The sequence below is a fragment of the Alexandromys fortis genome, unplaced genomic scaffold (assembly GCF_014885135.2).
Source record: "Alexandromys fortis isolate MF-2015 unplaced genomic scaffold, M_Fortis_MF-2015_v1.1 scaffold_89, whole genome shotgun sequence".
In the NCBI taxonomy this organism is placed as follows: Eukaryota; Metazoa; Chordata; class Mammalia; order Rodentia; family Cricetidae; genus Alexandromys; species Alexandromys fortis.
The window spans coordinates 1,431,027-1,454,060 of NW_026067973.1; the positions used below are offsets into that span (position 1 = coordinate 1,431,027).

At 48.0% G+C, this 23,034-nt stretch overlaps 1 protein-coding gene across 1 annotated transcript in view; it reads left to right on the forward strand.

Annotated features, from left to right (window-relative positions):
- Dscaml1 (DS cell adhesion molecule like 1) overlaps positions 1-23,034 on the forward strand; it is a 310,097-nt gene that overhangs the window by 265,227 nt on the left and 21,836 nt on the right. Inside the window, exons 13-17 of the mRNA XM_050156418.1 lie at positions 4,232-4,399; positions 5,368-5,438; positions 11,079-11,319; positions 14,838-14,984; positions 17,101-17,256. Of these exons, the coding sequence (XP_050012375.1) occupies positions 4,232-4,399; positions 5,368-5,438; positions 11,079-11,319; positions 14,838-14,984; positions 17,101-17,256 (783 nt within the window). The remainder of the gene's footprint in view (positions 1-4,231; positions 4,400-5,367; positions 5,439-11,078; positions 11,320-14,837; positions 14,985-17,100; positions 17,257-23,034) is intronic.

The window sequence follows — 23,034 nt, forward strand, 5'->3', positions numbered from 1 at the left end:
GGCACCGCACACCCTGAAAGATGCAGATGCCACATTCGCCTCTGTTCACCAAGGCCAGAGCAGGGCGGGGCTTCTCTGAGGACAGCCTTCAAAGCCCAGAGACGGCCTGGTGGGCCAGCCAGTTTGGGGGCTGTACCTGGCCCCAGGGTGGAAGTCAACATGGTACTGCAGGAACTGGGGTGCGGCTGGTACTGAGACATTGTCAGTTGCTGCTGGGACCAAGGGGGTGTCTGTGTCACTGGGGGAGTCCATGCAGGGGGTGAGCTTCAGAGCTGTGATGCAGGAGAAAAATCAGACACACAGACCAGATTTGTGTTCCCCTTGAGGCATCTCTTCCTTCCTCCCTGAGCCTTCTGCAGGGAAGTGACTCCTAAAATGGCCAAAGCTCAGGATCCTTTTAGCAAGCAGCCTTCGGAGCAGAAGGCACAGCCATCTCCCCAGCCACTTCCTTAGCTTTAAGAAGAATATTTTGCATCATAAACCCTTTGATGAAGAAAGGAAGAGAGAGCCCTTAATGAAATATGTTAATCTGGGCAAGGCAGGCACATATGAAAGGGAATATTAAAAGAGACAATATTCACCAAATCCAGTGCAATGTTCCCAGAGAGCAGAGGAGGGAACAGAAGAAAATAGGCCTCCAAGTTCAACTGTTTAGCATCAGGGAGATGGCGGTGTTCTAGTCTGGGAATTCGGGAGAGCCCTCCAGGCCTGACTCGGCTGCATTAGGAGAGAGGTGTTTTAAACCAGCATCAAAATTGATGTGGGAACACAAGGTCAAACCTACCTGGAAACATCTGACAAGAGAAAGAAAGGAACTGCTGTCTGGGACAGCCCCTCCCCTGCCTTCCTGTGATTGACAGCTGAGGAAGACGGGAGAGAGAGACAAGATACAGAAGGATTCTAAATCCAAAGTAAAAGTCCAAAAAGGTGGCTCTGATCTAAAAGCCAGAAAGGGGTTTTGAGAATTCAATACTTGCAAAGTGGGGGTGAGAACCAAAGCCTTAGACATTGCTTCTGTCTTCAGGGACAGGGTACCTTCTTGAGTAATGCCCCTAGAACAGTGAGCCCCAAAAGTGAGATGCTGTGGCATGGCTGTGATAAGGGCTCTATATGAGTCTGGGGAACGAAGGACACGAGCTAGGATGATGGAACCTTGGTCCTACTGTGAACTTCTTCTTCACCCAGTAGCAAGGGGAAGGGACTGAAGAGTTTCATGAGAGGACATGGCAGGGTCAGATTTACATTTTAGAAGGAACAATCTCAGTGCCTGAGTAGAGTACATGCCTTTGAGAGAGGCTCGGCTGTATGTGCAAAACGAATGACAGTTGTGGGGTCCAGAACGCATAAAAGGGGGCGGGACAAGAGACTCACAGCTGGAGAAAGTACTAGGAGAGACAAAGAAGAGATGACAATAGTAGGACCTGGGTTAGAGATATATGGGGAGAGAGCTCGTATATAACCAAGAGCTACATGGGGCATAAAAGCTATCAGACTTGATAGCAAAGAAGACAGAGGAGAAAGTACAGAATGGCCCCTGGGAAGCCTGGGTGTGAGAGGAGATGGTGCAAGCGGAGCATGGATGGAGCCCAGAAAAAAAGTGTCTGCTGGTGGTAGGAAGGAGGCGGCAGTTGCAGAAAGACACCAAAACAGACCCAAGAGAGAAGCAGAATTCTAGAGCTTTCTTAGACAGCCAGGGGAGGAGCATTTCAGAAAAGAATTGGGACAGAGGGGAGACTGACAAGTGAAGCCAAAAGAGAGGGTTGAGGGGAGATTGACAAGCGACAGGCCAAGTAGGAGATGGAACTTGGTAATGTTGGAGATACAGCACACTGTCAGAGGAAGGCGCAAGGAGTCAGAAATGCGCGTTTAAGCCATCCGGAGCTGCCCATGGCACCACACAGGTGCCTGGTAGATGTCAGGGCCTCTTTGTGGCCCCTGTTTTCTGACACATCCCACAAAGCTCTTCTCTCTGCCTGCACTCATCAAAAATGAATGCTCTGACTTCTGATCATCCCCCCGCTCCCGTAAACACAGGCAAGCCCGATGTGATTTGTGAGCTGGCACCGGCTCCCAGGGCCCCACATACAGAGCCATGAGCACCTGCCTCCGCATGGCCAGTCTGTTCCATCCGAAATCAAAGAGGTGTCTGCGGCAGGTATAGCCTGCTATTTGCAATTCTGGCTTCACCTGTCAGCTACAGAGTGACTCTCTGGGTGGCTGGGGTGTTTTTAAAGACAAGCAGAAAATAATGTGATTCTGAGCATCCACAGCCTGCCATGTTGCTGGTTTGGCTCCAGCAACCGATGAATTAAATGCAAAACTACAGATGGGAGTTGGGCCGATGCCCTTCACAGATGCTAAGCCTGTGCAGCTGAGAGCTGTGTTTTAACGGCATCAAGATCTCATTTAACCAGAATTGAAAGGATAAAGTTAGGATGTATTCAGGCTATGTATGTATGTGTATATATGTATGTCTTATTGTGTGTATGTATGTGTGCATGTATGTGTATATATGTACTTATGTATGTGGGTATCTATGCATTTGGGGTTGGCAAGGTGGCTCAGTGAGTAAAGGCAGTACCAACAAGCCCGATGATCTTTTGAACCTTAGAACCGACATAGTGGAAAAAACTGCCTCCTGCAAGTTGTCCTCTAGCTTCCATATGCACATGAGGCCTGCCTGTATGCACACACACACACACACACACACACACATTTCACCTATTTCTTTATTTAAATGTAATAAAAGCTTTAAGTATCTTCTTAAGGGCTCACTCAGTAGCATGCTTGTCTTACATGAGGGCCTGAGTTCAATCCTCAGACATGGCATAAAATATCAAGCACAGTGGCATGCACTTGCAAATCCATCATCGAGGGAGGCAACAACAGCAACAACAAAAACCCAGGAGGATCTCTGGGGCTTGCAAGCCAACCAGTCTAACCTAATAGAAAGTTCTAGGTTCAGTGAGAACCCATGTCTCAAAAAACACTGTGGTGGAAAGAGATTGAGGAACACTGAGATTGTCCTCTGGCCTCCACACACATGTAAACTCGTGTAGGTGCACATAGGCACACAAACACACATGCATAAAAATAGCCTCTGAAAATCTGCCTACAATCGTAGCATCCTTTCCTGCCTTTGGAGCCAAACCTTAGAGATGTAACTTCGTCTTTTCCATGAGATTTTCTTCAGGACACTGCCCACCGCAATGTATCTCTAAGCACAGATGATTAGAGTGAGCAGGGGTATCTGAGCATGCCTGGGAGCCCTTTAAAGCCCTACTATGAGCTTGCTTCCTTGGTCTTTACCCTTTTTTTTCCCAGAAGTGTTAAGGGGGCACCTGGTCAAGCCCTCTGGGTTGAGAAGGTCCTGGCTCAGCCACCTCCATCTAGCTGCAGCCCCTCTCCATCTTGCTCGAGAGTCCCCTAGTAGGGACTCAGCAAGCACGGATGAATGGCTAAGCTCCTCTGGAGATGCATAATGTCTGCAGGCACAGGATCCCTGAGTTGCATTTATCTGGCATTTTCCATGTTCTACAATTTTGCTAAACATTAGCCCTGGAACGGACTGCCAGTCTCCTTGGATGAATTGAATTGTGAACATGTTAATCCTTTTGTTGGTCCCTCATTCTGAAGACTCTGACGCTTTACGTTTTTGTTGCTGGTACAGGAAAGAGGGTGGGGATGGGCTAGGCACTCTCACACTTGGTCTTGACCCTCTCCCCACCCCACAACCTCACACAGAACTCTCAGATCATCACACAGATGAGCAAGGTAGGGAGATACAGAGGCAGAGAGCAGGAGGGAGGGGAAGAGTCCTTGCTTCCCCATCCCCACAGGGACACTGGGTAAATGGGGTATATCACAGTCACCATAGGTGAGTCACAGTTGTCCCAAAAGATGCCATAAGAAAGACACTGTCCATCAGACCCCAGGGATATCAAACAAGTATTGACTTCAGCGGACAATAGAACATGTCCTGTCCGACCCTGTCTGTAGTTTAGCTCACACATTGTGAAGACAAAGGGAAGTCTGGCTTCTCCCATCCGGAGCCCCTTCGAATGGACCTTCTATAGTCCCTGTGAAGTTATTAAGGCTCTCTGCTGTCACTGTGAACCGGACCCCCCTGGCATCCAAGCTGGAACTGGGATAGGCTGATACTTATGGCTGGGTTAGGGACAGGACTCGTAATATGCAAGGATGTGCTTCAAAATGGCTGTCTCTTTTCCAGATTCCTGGGATTTTAAGCAGTCCACACGCAACATTTCCCCAACCATTAACCAGGCCAACATCGTGGACTTGCACCCAGCATCTGTGTACAGCATCCGCATGTACTCCTTCAACAAGATTGGCCGCAGCGAGCCGAGCAAGGAGCTTACCATCAGCACGGAAGAGGCTGGTAAGTACCTATTCTGTCCTCTGCCCTCACTGCCCATGATCTTGAGACTCATGGACATCAAGGGCCTCCACTAACGCTGTTCATTCACAGAAATACATTTTATGTGTCGTATGAGGTCAGAGTTTTTCTGAGAAGGCAGGATTGTTTTGTTTTGTAGTTTTATGGTCATCTCGGCTTTAGGGAGCTGTCCATGATCGAGCCTGGGAGGGAAAGGTGCCCAGACTTTACAAAACATGAAGTCTGGGTTCCCTGGGCCAGTGACCTTTATCATAGTGTGGGAAGGTGGGGGAAGGTGCACATGTCCTTGTACATGGGTGTATGTAGGGGTCAGAGGATAGTCCTGAAATCTACCAAACAGGCTAAGCTGGCTGGCCAGCAAGCCCAGGGATCCACCAGCATCTGCCTGCCCAGTAGTGGAGGTCACAAGTGTACACTCAGGAGTCCTCCAGGCTGGCTGCAGTCAGAGTTTCTTACATGGGTTCTGGAGATGGAACTCGGTCTTGGGAATTGCAATTCAAACCCCTGACTGGGCTATCTACCTAGTCCTGGATTTTGGTTTGGTTTGGTTTTCTGGGACAGGGTTTCTCTGCCTACCTAACTGTTCTGAAACTAGTTCTTGTAGACCAGGCTGGCCTCAACATCACAGAGATCCTCCTGCCTCTGCCTCCTGAGTGCTGGGATTAAAAGTGTGTGCCACCACCACCTGGCCTACCACAGATTTTTAATAAAAGTTTAAATATGATTTCTATTGATGTATTTTCTTACATGTGTTATTGTGAAACAAAACAATGCAGGAACATGCTGAAGACACATGTGTGCAATGTTACAAATGATCATAGGGATAATTGCCTTGTCCTACTCTGAAGATCAGCTACTTCTCCCTCCTCAGCAGTCCCCAAGCTGAATGAGAACACAGGATTGTTTCCTCTACCTGATGTGACTCAGTGTTGCTTCTTCTGTGTACCCAGCTCCTGACGGTCCCCCTATGGATGTCACTTTGCAACCAGTGACTTCACAGAGCATCCAAGTGACCTGGAAGGTAAGTGGGATGCCATCTTGTCTGCCCCTCCTCTACCCAGCAGGCTCACGAGTCTCTCCTCACACAATACCCATGCTTATTTTTTCACTGGATCCAGTGGTATCTGAAGAGTGGAAGGAGGGAAAGGTAAAGGGAAGGTCCCTTCTCAATCCTTGCTCCCTTTCACCCTGGCCTCCAGCAAGGGATGAGATAAAGAACTTGATAGTGCCAGTGTGGTTCTGCCCACTTACCAGCCCATCCTTAAACCCAACGTGGTATAAAAGAGTAGGAAGTGGGTTTGACTTTGTGCAAAGTTCTCCTTCTAAAGCATCAGGGTAAAATCAGAGGTGAGTGTGTGTGTGTGTGTGTGTCTGTGTCTGTGTCTGTGTATGTGTATGTGTGTCTGTGTCTCTGTGTGTGTCTGTATTGTGTTTATATATCTGTGTGTGTGTCTGTGTCTGTATGTGTGTTTATGTATCTGTGTGTCTGTGTGTGTCTGTATGTGTGTGTATGTGTGTGTATGTGTGTTTATGTATCTGTGTGTGTCTGTTTATGTATCTGTGTGTCTGTATGTGTGTTATGTATCTGTGTGTGTGTCTGTGTGTGTCTGTGTGTGTGTTTATGTATCTGTGTGTGTTCCTGCACACAAATGCATGCACACTCAGGTGTCAAACAACACAAGTGCAGAGAATAGGGGTCAGAAAACAACTTGCAGGAGTCGGTTGGGTCCTTGGGATACAGCTCAGACCATCTAGCTCAACAGCAAGTGCCTTTATACACTGAGCCATCTCTCCATCCCAGGATTATTTCAGAAACACTGAAAACCATTAGCTGGTCTTCTAGGCTTAGGGAAGCTTCAGAGGGAAAAAGCCAGTGACCAGTGTGCTCTTCAGCCAGTGCTAAGGGGCTGAGAACTCGGGCAGCAGAGGCAGCTGCCTCTTAAGGATGCCTTAGGGGAGACTCCACTGATGAGCCAAGAGATGAGCAGAACCAAGAGTCAGGGTACTCCTCGGGAACTCTGGCCTTGTTCTCTGTCCCTCCACATGAGCGGATGACCCAGTGACTCCATGCCTTCCTGCAACTCTGCAACGACCAGCCCCCAGCACTTGCTCCTCCCTATGAATGATAATATGAAATGATAAAAATGACCAAAAAAGAAAGTACCCTGAATGGTGTCTTCATCAACATCCAGCTGAGGAAACCAAGGATGCCGAGATTTGAGGTGATTATACTTGCTCAGGTGTAAGACAGAAACCAAGGCACACAGATGGGACTCCCAGACCCGTCTCTCCACTGCAGTATACTGAACAGTTATTGACCAAAGAACTTCTTTGAACCTGGCCTTAGTCTTCTAGGTACATTCTAGTCTTGACAGTGGACCTTGGAGTGGCTACATGTTCATGGGGAATCAGTTTTCTAATGCTCTGTTCCCACTCTAACTCCTAACCAGAAAACCCAAGTGGTATTAGCCCCCTATCTGGACTCTTCAAGAGGGTCAACTTGAACACAGAAGAATGTGAGAAGGGCCTAGACATTTTCCCTACAATGGCCTTGACCACACGTGTGTGCACATACACAGCAGTGGCTGAGACTCTTCCCTCCCCAGAGAAATGGCAGAAGATGTCCTAGCTGGTGCCTTGTATCAGCTGCTTTCCTTGTTGTGGTAAAATATCTGACATCGGCAACTAAGAATGGAGGAGTTGGTTTGGGCTCAGAGTGTGAGGGTTCAGTCCGTCATGGGGGGAAGTCACAGAAGGTCACACCCACGGTCAGCAAACAGTGAGGAAGACTGGTCCTCTGCTCACTATCTGCATCTTCATGTGTCTCCCCACATCCATGAATGGAGCCGCTCACATTTAGGCTGAGTCTTCGCATCTCTAGCAACCCGATCTTAGAAATCCCTCGCAGACACACCCCCTAGAAAACGTCCTCTAGATTCAGATCCGGACTCAGGAGCTTTCTCCAGAAGCTGAAGGTAAAGCCCAGTTCCACCTCATCTTGTCAGCATCTTAGCTCTGAACTCATTTCTTGGGACTACACAGAGGGAGCCCAGAGGTGGAGCCCGAGAACCATGTAAAACACCCAGGTGTTTTGCTACAAAGCTCTGACCCAAAGGTCGATAAGAATTTAGAATCAAATTTATTTCTCCAAAGTCTCATAATGAAAAATAAAATTGATTAGAAAGTTAGAACTTCAGAATGAGCCAGCAAGTCAATAAATTTAGGGACTGACTTCTCGTGGGGATTTTTTTTTTAACACTGAGAACAGATTAATGAAAAATAAAGATTCACTTGAAAGATAAGTCAGTCCACTTTAAGACTCTCCGTGGGATGGATCACCCCTGCTTTAGGATATAAATTTGCAATCAGCCCTATTGATTCCTTAATGCTTCAGAGAAATATTGTTAAGATTGATTTAAACCCTGAATGTGTGTGTTTTGGAGGGAGGGAGATGTGGAATGAAAGAGAAAGGGGGAAAGAGAAAAAAAGTGAGTGAAAGAGAGAGGAGGGAAGGTATGTCAAAATTGGTATAAATTTTTGAAATATACACGTACATCAGGGTACCTGAGTGTTTGCCCAGGGCTTCTGCCAATATATATGGCTATGGCCTTATGCACAAGCATATATCATGTCATAGATGGCCCTAGGTAATGTGCGTCGGTGTCTATTGTGGTATGGACAGTGCTGCATTATATGTACAGAGATGTATAACTGGCCGTAGACAGCCCTGGGTCAAGTGTGCACGTGTGTGTAACACGATGCCTCACTAGGTGTTATGTACTGGTGTAGACCGTGGCAGCATACATGGTCCTGGATGTGCAAAGCAGTGTGGCATTGTACAATGATGTGATTGTGTGTCCATGCAGTAGCAGAGTGTACGTAGTGGCCAATGAGTGAATTGTGCTCTTGAAGATGAGTGTGTGCCTCTGATAGGTATCTACGTGTGTGTGTGTGAGCATGCACAAGCCCCAGCTGCAGAGGTTTGCCCATTTGCAGGCTACTTCTGCAGAACTGCCCAAGTGCAGCAAGAAGATGATTCAGGCAATAGCAAAAAGTCAAGTCAATTACACACGCGCACATACCTATTTAGTGAGTTCAAAACAATTACGTTAAATTAAAAACTTAATTTTATTGAGTTAACAGTGAGCTTAAAATGCAATTCATTTAAAACATTCATTGAATTAAAAGAAACAGTGGGGCTGTTTTACGAACTTAATTGTTTTTTATCTCACTATTTTTTAGTACAATAGAAGGTGGGCTTTTAAATTAACTTCATCGTCTTCAAAACGCTAGTTCTAACTGGTTTCTTATACACAGAGGTGGCTTTCTATCTCAATTTAAGGATGGGCAGGCCCAGTCCCTAAAGAAGCCAGCTTCTATTTGTGGTTCTAACTGCATCTGCCCATGGGCAGGCGTGGTGATTAGGATGTGCATTCTGAAGGATCTGAATGTGTGTTTATAGTACCTACACACGTGTTTATAGACACGAATTACACAGCCACTTGTATGTGGGGGTAGGGGCCATATAAGATCCTGCCGTGTACTGCTGTTCATGTTACAGTGTTTTCTCTCAAGACAGTTGTACATGTGCATGATTGTGTGTGACAGAGTTTGTATCAGGACTTGAGTCTGGGGTGAGAACATTTCCCAGTCTGAACTCAAGCTAGGAGAACGTTCTTTGCTCTGTTCTTCTGGCCCTCTGGAATTGGTCCTCCATTCCCACCAGCACCCTCTTGGCACCTCTGATCATTCATCTATGAGCTGCCTGCAGGCCTCCTCCCTCATCACACTTGCACCATTGGCCACTGAATCTTGGGACAACCCAGCCCGTTCTTTGAGGATCTGGGCCAGGCAGCTCTTTGTTTAGGTTCGTCTTTATCTTCAAGAGTTTATTTTAGTATAAAATTTATACCTTCAAGCTATGTTTAAGAGTGCTGTTCAGGACACTGGGGAGGTGGTTCACTGGGTAAAGTGCTTGCTGGGTTAGCACAAAGAGCCAGGCTCAGATCCCCAAAGTCATTTAGAAGCCTGACGCTCCAACGCATCTGCAGCCCCAGTACTGCAGAGCAGAGACCAGAGGATCCTGGGTTTAGTCAAAACAGCAAGGACCAGAACAACCAGTAAGAGATCCTATCCCAAAAATAAGGTAGAGAGTGATGGAGGAGGACCCCGGACATCAACCTGAGGTCTCTTCATATGTGTACACCCTCACATACACATACCTACACAAACACACCCCACACAATTTTTTAATTGAAAAAAGAATAAAGTTCCATGCCAATTAGAACGTTCATAGAGGTGTGTAGCCATCACCATGAGCCATTTCCAATACTGGCCCATCACATCAACCGAACTCCTTATCCCCTCCTCCTAGCTCCTAGAAACTTCTGTTTTCTTTCTTTCTTTTTCTGGTTTTCCAAGACAGGATTTCTCTATGTAACAACCCTAGCTGTCCTGGAACTAGCTCTTGTAGACTAGGCTGGTCTCGAACTCACAGAGATCCCCCCTGTTTCTGCCTTCCAAGTGCTGGGATTAAAGGTGTGCACCGTCAAAACCCAGCGAAGCTTCTGGTTTTTTTTTTTTCTGTGAATTCACCTAGTCCAGGACCCTCTGTAACAGGAACTTTCTGGAGCCTGTCTTTTGTGACTGGCTAGTTTCACACAGCACAATGTCTGAGTTCATCAATTCAATAACCTATGCAGGCATTTCCCCTTTCCTGGGTGCATACTGCTCCACTGTGTGGATAAGGCACATCTCACTGGTCCACTCATCTCTTGTGAATGATGCTGCTGTGCACACAGATATCCAAGGAACAGAGTCCCTGCTTTCAGTCCTCCGAGGTTAATACCCCGAGTAGGATTGTATGACCACATGGATCACATGGTAACTCAATGTCTGCCTGCTTGAGAAACAGCCGGATTGCTTGCACTGCTGTTGTACTTGACATTCCTGTAACAGGGTTCTGATTTTTCTACATCATTTTTTATCAGTAATGACCATCGCAGTGTGTGTGAACAGGGATCACAGGACATTTCCTTTTATTTAAATTCATTGCTTACACCTCTCTCCTTCAGATCACTTTTGTCTGAGGTTCCAGTTCTTCTAGGTCCCTAAGCATACAAGTAATGTCCCTGTTTAGTGATACATACATGCATACATGCACTAAATATGTACTCAGGGCCCACTCTATGACAGGTACCATTATAGATCAGAGATACAGCAGTAAAAAGAGTCAATACATCTCATCTTAGTGACATTAGATTCTGCTGGAGCAGACATCCAAACGCAGAAGTAAACTCTATAGAATGTCAGAAGCCATGGGAGGAAAAAACCAGATCTCTGGCCAGAGGCCTGAACAAGCCACTAACAGCTAAGGGTTGTCTCATAAAGAAGGGGGCCTCTCCTCAAGGACATGACAAAGGAGAGAGACCAGAGTGGGGACAAGAACAGCATCAAGGGCTATGTGAGAAGATGGGTTGGCATCTCAGTGTCGCGCTCACAGAGGGCTAGAAGCCATGGTAAATAGCTCACGGTTCAATCTAAATAAAGCAGGAGCCTTCAAAGGGCTAGGCACAGACTGATAATGTGTCCTTGGCTTTAAGAACAAAGTCATCTCAGGATATCAGCGTGTCTTCATCCTCGGTCTTCCCCTGGCCCACAGGCACCCAAGAAGGAGCTGCAGAATGGAGTCATCCGGGGATACCAGATTGGGTACCGGGAGAACAGCCCTGGCAGCAATGGGCAGTACAGCATCGTGGAGATGAAGGCCACCGGGGACAGTGAGGTCTACACCCTGGATAACCTCAAGAAGTTTGCTCAGTATGGAGTGGTGGTGCAGGCCTTCAACCGGGCAGGCACAGGGCCCTCATCCAGTGAGATCAACGCCACCACCTTGGAGGATGGTAAGGGCAGACATAGGGCTAGGAGTGTGGGGTCAGATTCTGGTTCAGGCAGACCCAGGACCTGAATCTACATTGATCCTGTGGGCATCACGAGCTTCATGGGTGCTCTTGTTTGCTTTCTACTGCTGTGGATAGAACACCGGCCAAAAGCAACTTGAGGGAGAAAGGGTTAATTCATCTTACACTTCCAGGTCACACTGCATCACTGAGGGAAATCAGAACAGGAACTCAAGGCAGGATCCCAGGGCCATGAACTGAAGCAGAGGCCACAGGGGAACACTAATTCCTGGCTTTCTCTCCATGACTGACTCAGCCTGCTTTCTTGTACAACCCAGGAGCAGCACCCCAGAGCTGGCTCTACACACGGTGGGCTGGGCCTGCCTATATCAACCACTAATCAAGAAAACACTCCAAAGACTTGATTACATGTCAAACTGGCGGAAAGTTTCTTAACTGAGGTTTCCCCTTCCAAGATGACTCCAGTTTGTATCAAGTTGACCAAAAACATAACCAACATACTTGCCGCCCCGTCTCCTCTTGCCCCCTGCTCCCAAGGGGGCCTTAGTCCACTCAACAAAAACAGCATCAGCCCCCGTGGTTGTCTCTGTCTCTCACTCGCTGATGCTCTGCCTCGTAGTCTGTCTGTCTATCCACGTCTCTCCGTCCCTGTATCTTTCTCCTCCCTTCTGGGCCCCTAGCCCCTGACCAAGCTTTTCCCCTCATTCTGGGCCTAGTTTCTCCTTTGAGAGGCAGAGAAAGAAGAGCCAAGTTTCACTTGTATTTCTAGGCTAGAATGTGTCCCCGATCTGTTTCAAGGGTATAAGAAGAGACTACAGAATTAAGAAATTCTCACAGCTAAATGGCAGAAGAATTTAGAGCCTAGCTCTTAAAAAACACTCTGCTGGAGGTGGCACACATCTTTAGTCCCAACACGGAGGAGGCAGAGGCAGGCGAATCACTGTGAAATCAAAGCCATCCTGGTCTACACAGTGAGTTCCAGGTCAGCCAGAGATACTTAGTGAGGCCCTGTCTCAAAATCAATCAATCAATCAATCAATAAATCTTAACACCCTCATAACTAGAAAAGCTCCCACAGTCTGATAGTAAATGAAGGGGCCCATATTCTCCAGAGCTGGGAAGAGAACAGGACCATGCATCCTGTCCATACAGGAAAGATAACAGACAGCTGGGGCCTGACCCTGTATCAGGTTGAGATAGGACATAGGGCCTCGATGCCTCCAGAGCAGACACAGACCCTGAAAAAGCAGAATAGGAAGATGCAGAAGAGTCTTCAAAGCCTCCTCCTGACACCCCAATTGAAATTGAGGGGCTGAGAGTGGAAACTGTCTAGGTCTTGGGTCTACTTCCCCCGGAAGGGAGGGTGCAATGCCCTTGCTGCATGGCACTACAAAAGCCAAGCAGACCAACACTGGCGAGCCAGGTCCTGAGCTTAGCTGTGCCCTCTCCTCCCTCTTCCCCTTTGCAAGTACAGCCTGTGCTGAGAGGGGGAGTCAGGCCAGGAACACTGGAGAAGCTTGCACTCACTTTTCTAAACCTTGGCTGAAGGTAGAAGCTGTCTGGGGCTTTCAAATCCTGCTTCCGTCCCCAGATTCCTTCTCACTGGGCTAGGACACAGCTGAGTTTGGGGATAGGGTAGATCCCAGATCTGAGTGGGGAAAAGAGAGGGTTGGCAGAGATCAGAGAGTTGCAGAGAGCCTGAAGAAGCACAGCCACACTGCCCTGGTTCCCCCAAGTTTCTCCACCACCTAAAGACATTGACTACAAGCCTGGCTGGGCTGAGGGACAGCTTATCGCCCTTCAGGCTGGAGTATTGATCCAAGTGGTGCCCTAACTCAGGAGTTCCCACCGCACTCTCTGGAAGCCTTCAGTGTCTGCTGTACCCTACAGCTCTGCGTAGCTGGGACTCCATGATGACAATGGTGACAGGGGTTGGGCTGCTGCTTGTGGTCCATGGAGTACCCATGAAAACCACAGCGGGGTCAGAATTCACGAAGCTCGGCCACAACTGGCATCCATTAATCCCCTACCTAGTACTATAACAGCCACAACCATGACGAACATGAAAGCCTGATCCCGAGGCCATACTCTTTCTGGTCCACCTGCTTCCCCTGTGCTCGGGAGCAAGACTGGATACAGCATGCCCCATGAAGGTCTGCTGAACCAGCTGTCCAAACCCGGAGCCCAGGCCAGCCCACCCAACCCTAAAATCCCATCCTTCATCCTCAGGGGAGGACAGCCTCCCTCCCACACACAGGGCCCTCGGAGTTTCCACCAGGGAGGGCTCAGCACGGGCTGTGGGGTCCTTTTCAAAACAAAGGAGGAGACAGGGAAGAAAGTTTCCACGTGCATTTGCTCCGCAGTTTTTCATACTTAATTAAGGCCCTCGTTAGCCTGTCAGATCCTGATCGTTTTCTGGCAATATTAGCACTCCTCCTGGGGTATTCAAGGGCCCCTGCCTTAGCAAGAGTGTCTTTTCCATAATTGTATTACCTTCATTTTGTTCGAACGGGCGATCTGTATTAGTTTATTACACTGGGTCCCTAATTACATGGTGCTTATATTTTTACACCTAAGTAATATGAAACAATAATCACTCTCAAAGAGGATCGTTAGGATGATGTATTATCATTTAAATGCTCATAAAAATTAGAGTTGCCTCTTGTGGGGCAACGGGATCTAATTACCTTCCCTCCAGCCTCTGCCTCCTTTCTCCCATTCACGGCAGAAAGGGCTCACTCTCTCCCTCTGTCCTGGGCTCCTAGGAAGCTGGCACAAAGTGCCGCTGAAACTCTTAGCTGAGTTAACCTGGTGCTTTGCTCCCACTGAGCAGCTAGGGGACTCAGAAGACACAGAGGGAGCTCTCAGAGTCAAGGGCACATAGCTCACCCAAGTTGGCCTCACGCTGTGGTTTCAGGACACCCAGGTTTTGGAACATGCTCCTACATAGAGACTGGACAGGGAGTAATAGGCCCAGAAGTCTTAGAGATCTCTGTGTGAACTTTCAGACCCTAAGCCAGGATTCATTGAGATCCCCTTTCCTTTTCATTTTCCCTTCAGCTTAACACCAAAATGCAGAAATTCCCAGGCCAGGCCTGGGTTCAGATCCATCTGTCTAGCCCTCTGTTAGAGACTGAGTTACAGCCACCCTGGAACTTGATTGGTCTCCCAAGCCACTACACTCATCATGTGGACTCTCTTGACTGTTGTGGCCTACTGAGGAGTTGCTGGGACCATGCCCAAGTTCATCCTCTTCTCCAGACGCTAAGAAAACCAGGACGATCTTGCCCCCAAAGAGATGGGGTAGGGTGAGACTGGAGATCAGAGAAGATTTGAATGGCAGTCCAACTCCCAGACCTCCGAGTCAGATGGTGCCTGTGCTTGTCTGACTCTACATGCCCATGATCAGGCAACTTGGGCCCAGAATGAGACACATATGTTATATTGTCATTCATACCCTAACTGCCTGACTAGCTGTTGCTTCCCACTACCCTCTACAGTGCCCAGCCAACCCCCAGAGAATGTCCGAGCCCTGTCCATCACTTCTGACGTGGCTGTCATCTCTTGGTCGGAGCCCCCACGAAGCACCCTCAACGGTGTCCTCAAAGGCTATCGGGTCATCTTCTGGTCACTCTATGTTGATGGGGGTGAGTTTTCTGGGGTTAATGGCTGGGTCCAGGCTAATGGGCTTGAATTCCTTGGGATGCACCCCAGGCTTAGTTAGAACTGAGTAGCTTCCAGCAGCATGTCAAGGGCAAGCACAGCCCCTCTGCACACATATGGAGGCTACAGCAGTGTGATATGACAGTGAGGGTCCAAGTGCCTGGGTCCTTGTTAGCCTAGGACCAGAGCCAGATGAGGGTTGAGGTCATGCACACGGTCACCTCCCTGGTGAGGGGCAGTAGGTACCAGCCACACCTAGACAATCACACGCATAGGAGTCGTTGGGGTACTGAGGCACATTTACTATTCTGATATGTTGATATTAAGACTTCATGGCTATATCAGGAAGGGAGCAAGTGGCACACACACATATGTGTTGAGGGGTTACTTTCAGTGGAGTGGGGAGGAGAGAGTATGGCCAGGATTAGTACCTGCAGGAAACTGTCAACATCTAGGCCTAGAGGTATGAGAGAGGAAGCAGGCTTATCCGAGCCTAGGGAAGCTGCTCCTTGATCAAACTGATGGAGCCAAAAGGGCAGTAAGATGTGTAAGTCCAATGTGAACAGCAATGTGAGGGGCGGGACAGAATTCACAGAGCGAGGACAGAGAGGGATAAGCGGAAAAGATACCTTCAGGGTGCCTTCTTTGCTTCAGATGCAGTCAGGCCTGTGGAACCCCAATAAATGCATCGTTCTCATGACTAGTGGTGTGCACAGAGGCCTTCTAGTGACCAGGAACTCTATAGGATGCAGAGCCAGCAGCCTGCATCCCCAGCTGTGCACACAGAAGCTTTCCTCACCTCGTGAAGCAGAGGCCTGTGATGTGCTTGTAGCCTAGTTCCAAACATTCTGCCTCCCAGGCTTCTGCACCTTCCCTTCCAGAGGACCTGGGGATGCGGCTCACAGCCACCTCTCCAAGTTCCTGCTGCCTTCCTCCCCTCCCGACCTGAACGCTACTGGAAAGACATTCCTGATCCATTTTCTCCTAGGGAAGCTTAGAAGCCTCAGTCTTAGGGCTCAACCACCGAAGGTTTCCCAAGTACCTTGTGACACCCAGTCCACCCAGTGGTGGTGTTTGCTTTTAATTCCTGCACTTGGGAGACAGAGGCAGCCAGAGCTACATTGTGAGATCCTGTCTCAAAAAACCAACAAACGTGACCCTTACATAGGGTCAGCATAAGGCTCCTTCCAGAACTTGCTTTCTCTTTTCCAAGGCAATGAGCTTTCCAACCCAGCCCTCAGAGAAGACATTGACCTCTACTCTCCAAGGACCTCAGGCTGTTAGTAAAGCTGCCATCTTCCTAGGTCTTTCCATGTGCCCCAGATAGGTCTGCCCTGCTTCCCGGAGGCCTCTGAATCCCGTCTGAGCATGGTGTTCTCACTCTCTGGGCCCTACACTCTGTGCTGCCGCCTGGCCAGTACCTTAAACCCTTCGCCTACACCTGGTTGCCAGTGAGACACTGAGAGTTGACCTCTGGTCTCTCATTCTACAAAGTCTGTCCCCAGCACTGTGCCCGGGCCAGTCTTCCACATAGTTTCAGCAGGGACTCAGAAGCCCTCCCTGCTTGTTTTCCTTTTTTGCTTCTGTGGCCCTCTCCAAGGCCACTTGACATAAACTATATTTTTAGACAAGATCTTACTATGTAGCCTGGCTAGTGTAGCCCGGACTAGACTCAGAGTCCCAGAGATCGTCCTTCCTCAGCCTCCTGAGGGCTGGGATTAAAGGCATGTACCACCATGCCCGTCCTTCCCTGAACATTTCTTTTAGGATCCACAAGAAGCTCCTTAGTGGAGCCAGAATGATAGGTCCCCAGTGGGCTAAGGAAGCGGGGAGTTGGGTAGCAGGAGGGTACATGCTCAGGGACAGATACAGATGGATGTATCTTAAAGAGAGCATTAAGCAAAAGTTGGTACAAGGTCAACTGGGGTTCAAGGCCAGCACACACTTGGTATTTAAGGAGAGATGTGGCCTAGGGACGTATCTGCTACCTTGCAGAAGACCCTCTAGTCCTCACCCCTACAGAGTAGAGGTCTGAGCCCAGGCTAGGAGGGCAGGGAGCATGGCAGGGTCAGCCTCACGACTAAAGGCCTTTCTCCACAGAGTGGGGCGAGATGCAGAATGTCACCACCACAAGGGAGCGAGTGGAGCTGCGGGGCATGGAGAAGTTCACCAACTACAGCGTCCAGGTGCTAGCCTACACACAGGCCGGGGACGGTGTGCGCAGCAGCGTGCTCTATATCCAGACCAAGGAAGATGGTGAGTCCAGGGACGACCTACCTCTCTGCCCTCAGGAACCAACTTCCCAGGAGCGCACCCCACATACAGGCTGTTTGCTTCCAGCTCCTATTCCAGGGCCACAAGAGCAGGGAACCATTCTTCCTTCTGTCCCTTTGAGCCCCTGGAGGGAAGTTTGGAGGAGGGGGCTAGCCACCAAACATTCCTGACTGTAGAACTTGTTGACATGCTCTGTGACAGATATGGAAACAACTAAGCAGCTGTCTCCTCCCTTACCACTCTGCTCTCTGAAGCATCAAGTCACCAGCCTGACAACTCTTCTCCCGGTCCTGCCCTCAAGGCATCCTTTAGAGGAGTCTGCTCTCCCGACAGACACAGCTCAGTTTCCTCTAGGCATGGATGTTGGGCTTGATGTGGGAGTCGGGAGAATCACCTTGTACAACCAGGGTTAAGGACTTGGTGGTCATGCCACCAAAGCCCCAGTGTGGTCCAGGCCTTGAACTCACCAGGGGAAAACTGAGATAGGCCTCCAGGTGGAACTGTGGTCACTAGGTTCTTCTTCTGTTGAAGATAATTCAGGCCAAACTCAAATATGTAGTGTAAATAAGCGAGGTTGGAAGCTGAATCGACTACAGAAGGAACAGGTAGGGAGAAGGGTTGAGCTTCCAACTACACAGATCTGGGAGACCACTGAAGTAGAAGATAGCCTGGACCAGACCTGGCACACAACTCTTGGCTCCTGCTTCTGGCCAGCATTTCTTACCCCACCCAGCCCCGAACTTTGCTGTTATTCTATGTGTGTATATGATGTGTATGTGCATATATACATACATGCCATGGCACATGTGTGGAGGTCAGAGGACAACTTGGTGGAATTGTTTCTGTCCTGCCATGGGTTTTGGTGATCAAATTCAGATTGCTAGGCTAGTACGGCACGTATCTTTATCTACCTAGACATCTCACTGGCCCTGCGTTGTTTCTTAACTGAATGTCCTGGGCTGGGTTTGGAAAGGCTGCATTTGGGTGAAGAATGTCTGGAACTCAGTAGGCGTGTAAAGTGGACCGCAGTAGGCGTGTAAAGTGTCTGGAACGCAGTAGGCATGTAAAGTGTCTGTCTGGAACACAGTAGGCAGGTAAAGTGTCAGGAACGCAGTAGGCATGTAAAGTGTCTGTCTGGAACACAGTAGGCAGGTAAAGTGTCAGGATCGCAGTAGGAACATGTAAGCAGTAGCCACCATTGGTATCCTGGCTTCCTTCCTACTCGGCCTGTGTTTCTTTGAAGAATAAGGAGACCTGGGATCTAGGGCCTACCCAGATATTTGGCAGAGGTTCTGGAAGGGTCAGAGTTGTGAATGATGGGGAGGAATTTCATACACTCCCAGTACAGGGGCTGAACCAGCTCCCCTCCCTTCAGCCTTGCCACCAACTGCCACCTCAAGAGCTCTCAGCAGCTCAGCATTTACCAATCCTTCTGTCACACTTCCCTGTCTTGACTTCCTGAGATAGCTCAGGGCAGAACTACCTGCTCTTGGGTAGAGGATTAACTGAACTGGTGCCCAGCCTGGCCCCATCTTAAAGCCTGGGACCAGGCCACACAGGTATACTCCTGGTCTTTGGAAACGAGTCACAGAGGTCCCTAGGCTTCCTTACTCCTCCTTCAGCCAAGGCCTCACCCATGAGCATCTCCATGTATTTAACCAAAGTGAGGCCCCAGGGGCCACAGGCATCATCCTGCCCTTGCAGGAGCCTTCAGCTGTCTACCCAAAGTCACTTTTAAAGACACACAGGAACATGTACAACAGAATCCAGGCTTAGGGTGGGAGTCAGGGAGCACAGTACCCACCTTCAGGGAGCACAGTTCCCACCTTTAGGAGGCAGCTGCGTGGTATGGAAAGTCTTGGCCAGTTCCACAGAAGAACTTCTGTAGTCCTATGGTCATGTGACAAGTCACTCAGGCTTCTGCTGCCTCCTCAAGTGGGAACAATGGTGCCTCATCAAACTAAAAGAAGTAAGATAACTAGAAAGTCATCTGTAGAAGAAGCCCTGGGTGATAATAATGATAGTTGCTTTGTGGCTAAGAAGATGCTGTCAATGACACAACAGGGGAGAGACTTGGTGTCCCCAAAGGGAAGCCCAAGGCCAGAAAGGGCATAACATCAGATGATGTCTCATCCCAAACAGAAGTCGTGACTTAATGTGTATGAGACATGCTGTCATACATGAACTATCCTCCTCCTAGCCTTCTTTCCATTTTACAGAGGAGAACTCTGAGGCCCAGAGGCCCAGAGCTATTCTGTGAGTGCCACTCGGAAAACAGAAGACAAATCCAGGCTACCCTTCACCTAGGGCTGTTGGGAAATTGTTTGTGTAATAGAAAGCCTAACCAAACGAGACAAAAAGCAGTAAGCACTGTTATTGCCACATGGACCAGGGAGCCCCGAGTGACGTATTCCAGGTTGGTTTGACCAGTAGCTCCCCTCTGCCATCTTCAGCATAGCAGAATCCCTCTCCCTCCCACCACGGCAGATGTCCTCCAAGATTTCAAGATGGCCACCGCCCCCTGCTTCTCACTAGACCAGGCAGAGGAGGTCACTTCAAGTCACCATGCCTCTCTTGGCATAAAGGAAACTATTCCCAGAAACCTGCTTGTCAGATTTATCCTCACTTCCTATTGGCCAGAACAGGGCCACATTCCTCTCACTAAACCCGGTATCAAAAGGGAATTTTCATGGCCAAACATCTTCCCAAAACTTAATATATCCTCCCATGTAGGTGACAGAGTCAACTCTTTCTAAAGTGTAGAGGGGCATGGGAACCTGATCAAAAGACAGGTCTGTCTGTAGGAGGCAGGGCAGAGTGTCAACCAACTCCGCTGGCCACACCACAGCCACACTAGTCCCACCAGCCAGCCTCTGCCATGTGCAGGGGGACGTTATTCCAGTTTGTACTCGTTTGACAGGGAAAGCAGACAGGTCCATGTTCCAAGCACAGCCCCTCTGTGGGACCGTGGCCAAGTGTCTTAATCTGAAGGCATTAAGACCTCACCTACCCACCACCCTCAAGATTTTACATTTTTTCTAAGGAAAAAATATTAAAACCTTTTAGAAGCAACCAAAAGAAATAGGAAAAAAAAATAAGGAGCTGGGGAGATAGCGCACTCTGAAAACTGCTTGCCATACAACATAAAGACTCAAACTTGATCCTCTTAACCCACATAGAAAGCCAGGTATAGTCGGGCAGTAGTGGTGCATGCCCTTAATCCCAGCACTTGGGAGGTAGAGGCAGGTGGATCTTTGTGAGTTCGAGGCCAGCCTGGTCTACAGAGTGAGTTCCAGGACAGTTGGTACTGTCCCACAGAGAAACCCTATCTCGAAAAAAAAAAAAAAAGAAGGAAGGAAGGAAGGAAGGAAGGAAGGAAGGAAGGAAGGAAGGAAGAAAGAAAGAAAGAAAGAAAGAAAGAAAGAAAGAAAGAAAGAAAGAAAGAAAGCCAAGCCAAGCTGCATACTAGACTGTTTTTAAAGGCCTCTAGTGGAGGAAGGAGCAGGACTAGAGCCATTCTGGAAAGATAAACCTTGTTGGGTGCAGTGAGTAAAGACAGTGCAAAAAGCCTATGCAAAGCTGGGCCGGCAGCTGATGAAGGGAGGAGGTGAGTTGAGAGGAGCCATGGGCAAGGAGACTCACCCCTACCTTCCCTGCTGAAGGTAACTAGGAGCCTAGTGATTTCCTTAAAAATGCCTGCGTAAAGATTATCATACTGTCCACAGGAGAGTGAATTGCTGGGCCAGGACCCCAGGGAAAATCAGGACTCAGGAAGGAGCCTGATGTGAAGCAGCCCTTTCCCGGAAGGACAGTTTCTGAATCCTGAGACAGTGAGAGAGACACTGAATAGCACTGAAGGAACACAAATCAGAGGCCAGGGCCTACTGCGAAATCTGTTTGGTGAACCCCATTCTCCTTCAATCAAAACCTTGAAGGACAAACAGCCCTTGAAGTTCAGGAGTAAGCATGAGCCAAGCGCACATAACTTTGACTTCTCCTCTCAGGCCTATGGTCTGGATTGAAGTGACCCCAAGCTGCTAGTGTCCAGGATGTATCTTCTCTTTGGGAAGATGGTTGCCACCTGAGTTTTCACGTTACTGGTACAGTTTAGCAAGCGTTGTGTTTGGGATACAATAAAAATTAATGGGACAGAATCAGCAAATAAACAAAAGCCATCAAGGAAAGTATACAAAGGAAATATATAATTTTTGCAATTGAAATGACCAAACATGGACTCTATGATAATTATACTTGGAAAGACTGAAAATTAGAATGAAAATATCGAATGGGAAAAAGTTAAACTAATGACAAAATTAAGAACTCAGTCACTAGCTAGGCAATGGTAGCTTATGCCTTTAATCCCAGCACTTGGGAGTCAAGGCAGGCAGATCACTGTGAGTTTGAGGCCAATCTGATCTACAAAGTGAGTTCCAGGACATCCAGGGCTGTTACACTGAAAAATTCTGTCTCAAAAAAAAAAAACCCTCAACTACTGAGTTTAAAAGTACAATAGACACAGCTAAAGAGATAAATTTTAAATTGGAAGATAAGGCAAAAGAAAACAACCAGATGAAGCAGAGAGAGACCGCAACCCCAAAGTCCATCAAAAACGGATATTTACATTATAATTTAACTCATAACTACATAATTACAGCAAAATTACAATTAAAGGGTCACAGCACTAGGAAGGTTGAGAATCACTTCACTAAAAAGTAAAAATGAACAAGAAAGATGCATAGAAAAATTATGTCTAATGAATTATCTTTAAGCTTTAATATGCATATATAGCAATTAGGAATCATATTATAATCCAGACTCTGATTCAATAGGTCGAAGGTAGAACCTGAGATTTCCCAGGGTCTGATATGTTCCTGATGCCCATGCTGGTTGATGGACTATTCTGAGTATCAAGGATATAGAAACATGGAATTCATCCCAGAGAAAAGGAGAAAGAGAGAACTAATCAGAAGATAATATTCTGAAAATGTCTCAAAGATGATAAGTACTATCAAGCCACAAAATCAAGACATTCAGCTGGGCAATGGTGGCACACACCTTTAATCCCACCACTAGAGAGGCAGAGGCAGGTCGATCTCTGAGTTAGAGGCCAGTCTGGTCTACAAGATCTAGTTCCAGGACAGGCTCCAAAGCTACAGAGAAACCCTGTCTTGTAAAATCCTCCCCAAAAAGTTAAGATGTTCTAACTCTATAGATGGCAACATAAAGAAAATACACATCTAAAAACAGTATAGTAAAGCAGAAGAGATTAAGGAGGGAGAGAGAGAATGAATGAATGAATCTTAGAAGATGCCAGAAGGAATAAAATCTGAAAAGAAGCAATGATAAGGTTTTCAGTCAACTTGTCAGAAATGGTGGAAACCGAAAACAAATCTTTAAAACGGGATTGGTTGTATGTAAGGAAATCTCTATGACTTGTGATGATCCGCATAGTCTATGCCCCAAGATTAAAATGAGATGAAGACATGCGCATTCAGATGACTGGAGACAGGGCTCAACAGTTAGGAGTTCTTTTGCTCTAGCAGAGGACCTGGGTTTGGGTCTCAAACCCCACATCATGGCTCACAACATCTGTAACTCCAGTTCCAGAGGATCCCATGCCCTCTTCTGACATCCACAGTCAACAGGCAGGCTCGTGCTACACATACACAGGCATGCCAAACACTCATACACATAAAATGAAAGAAAGAAATCTGAAAAAGTAACAAAATGTTAAAAAGACATCTTCATTCAAACAGTGGC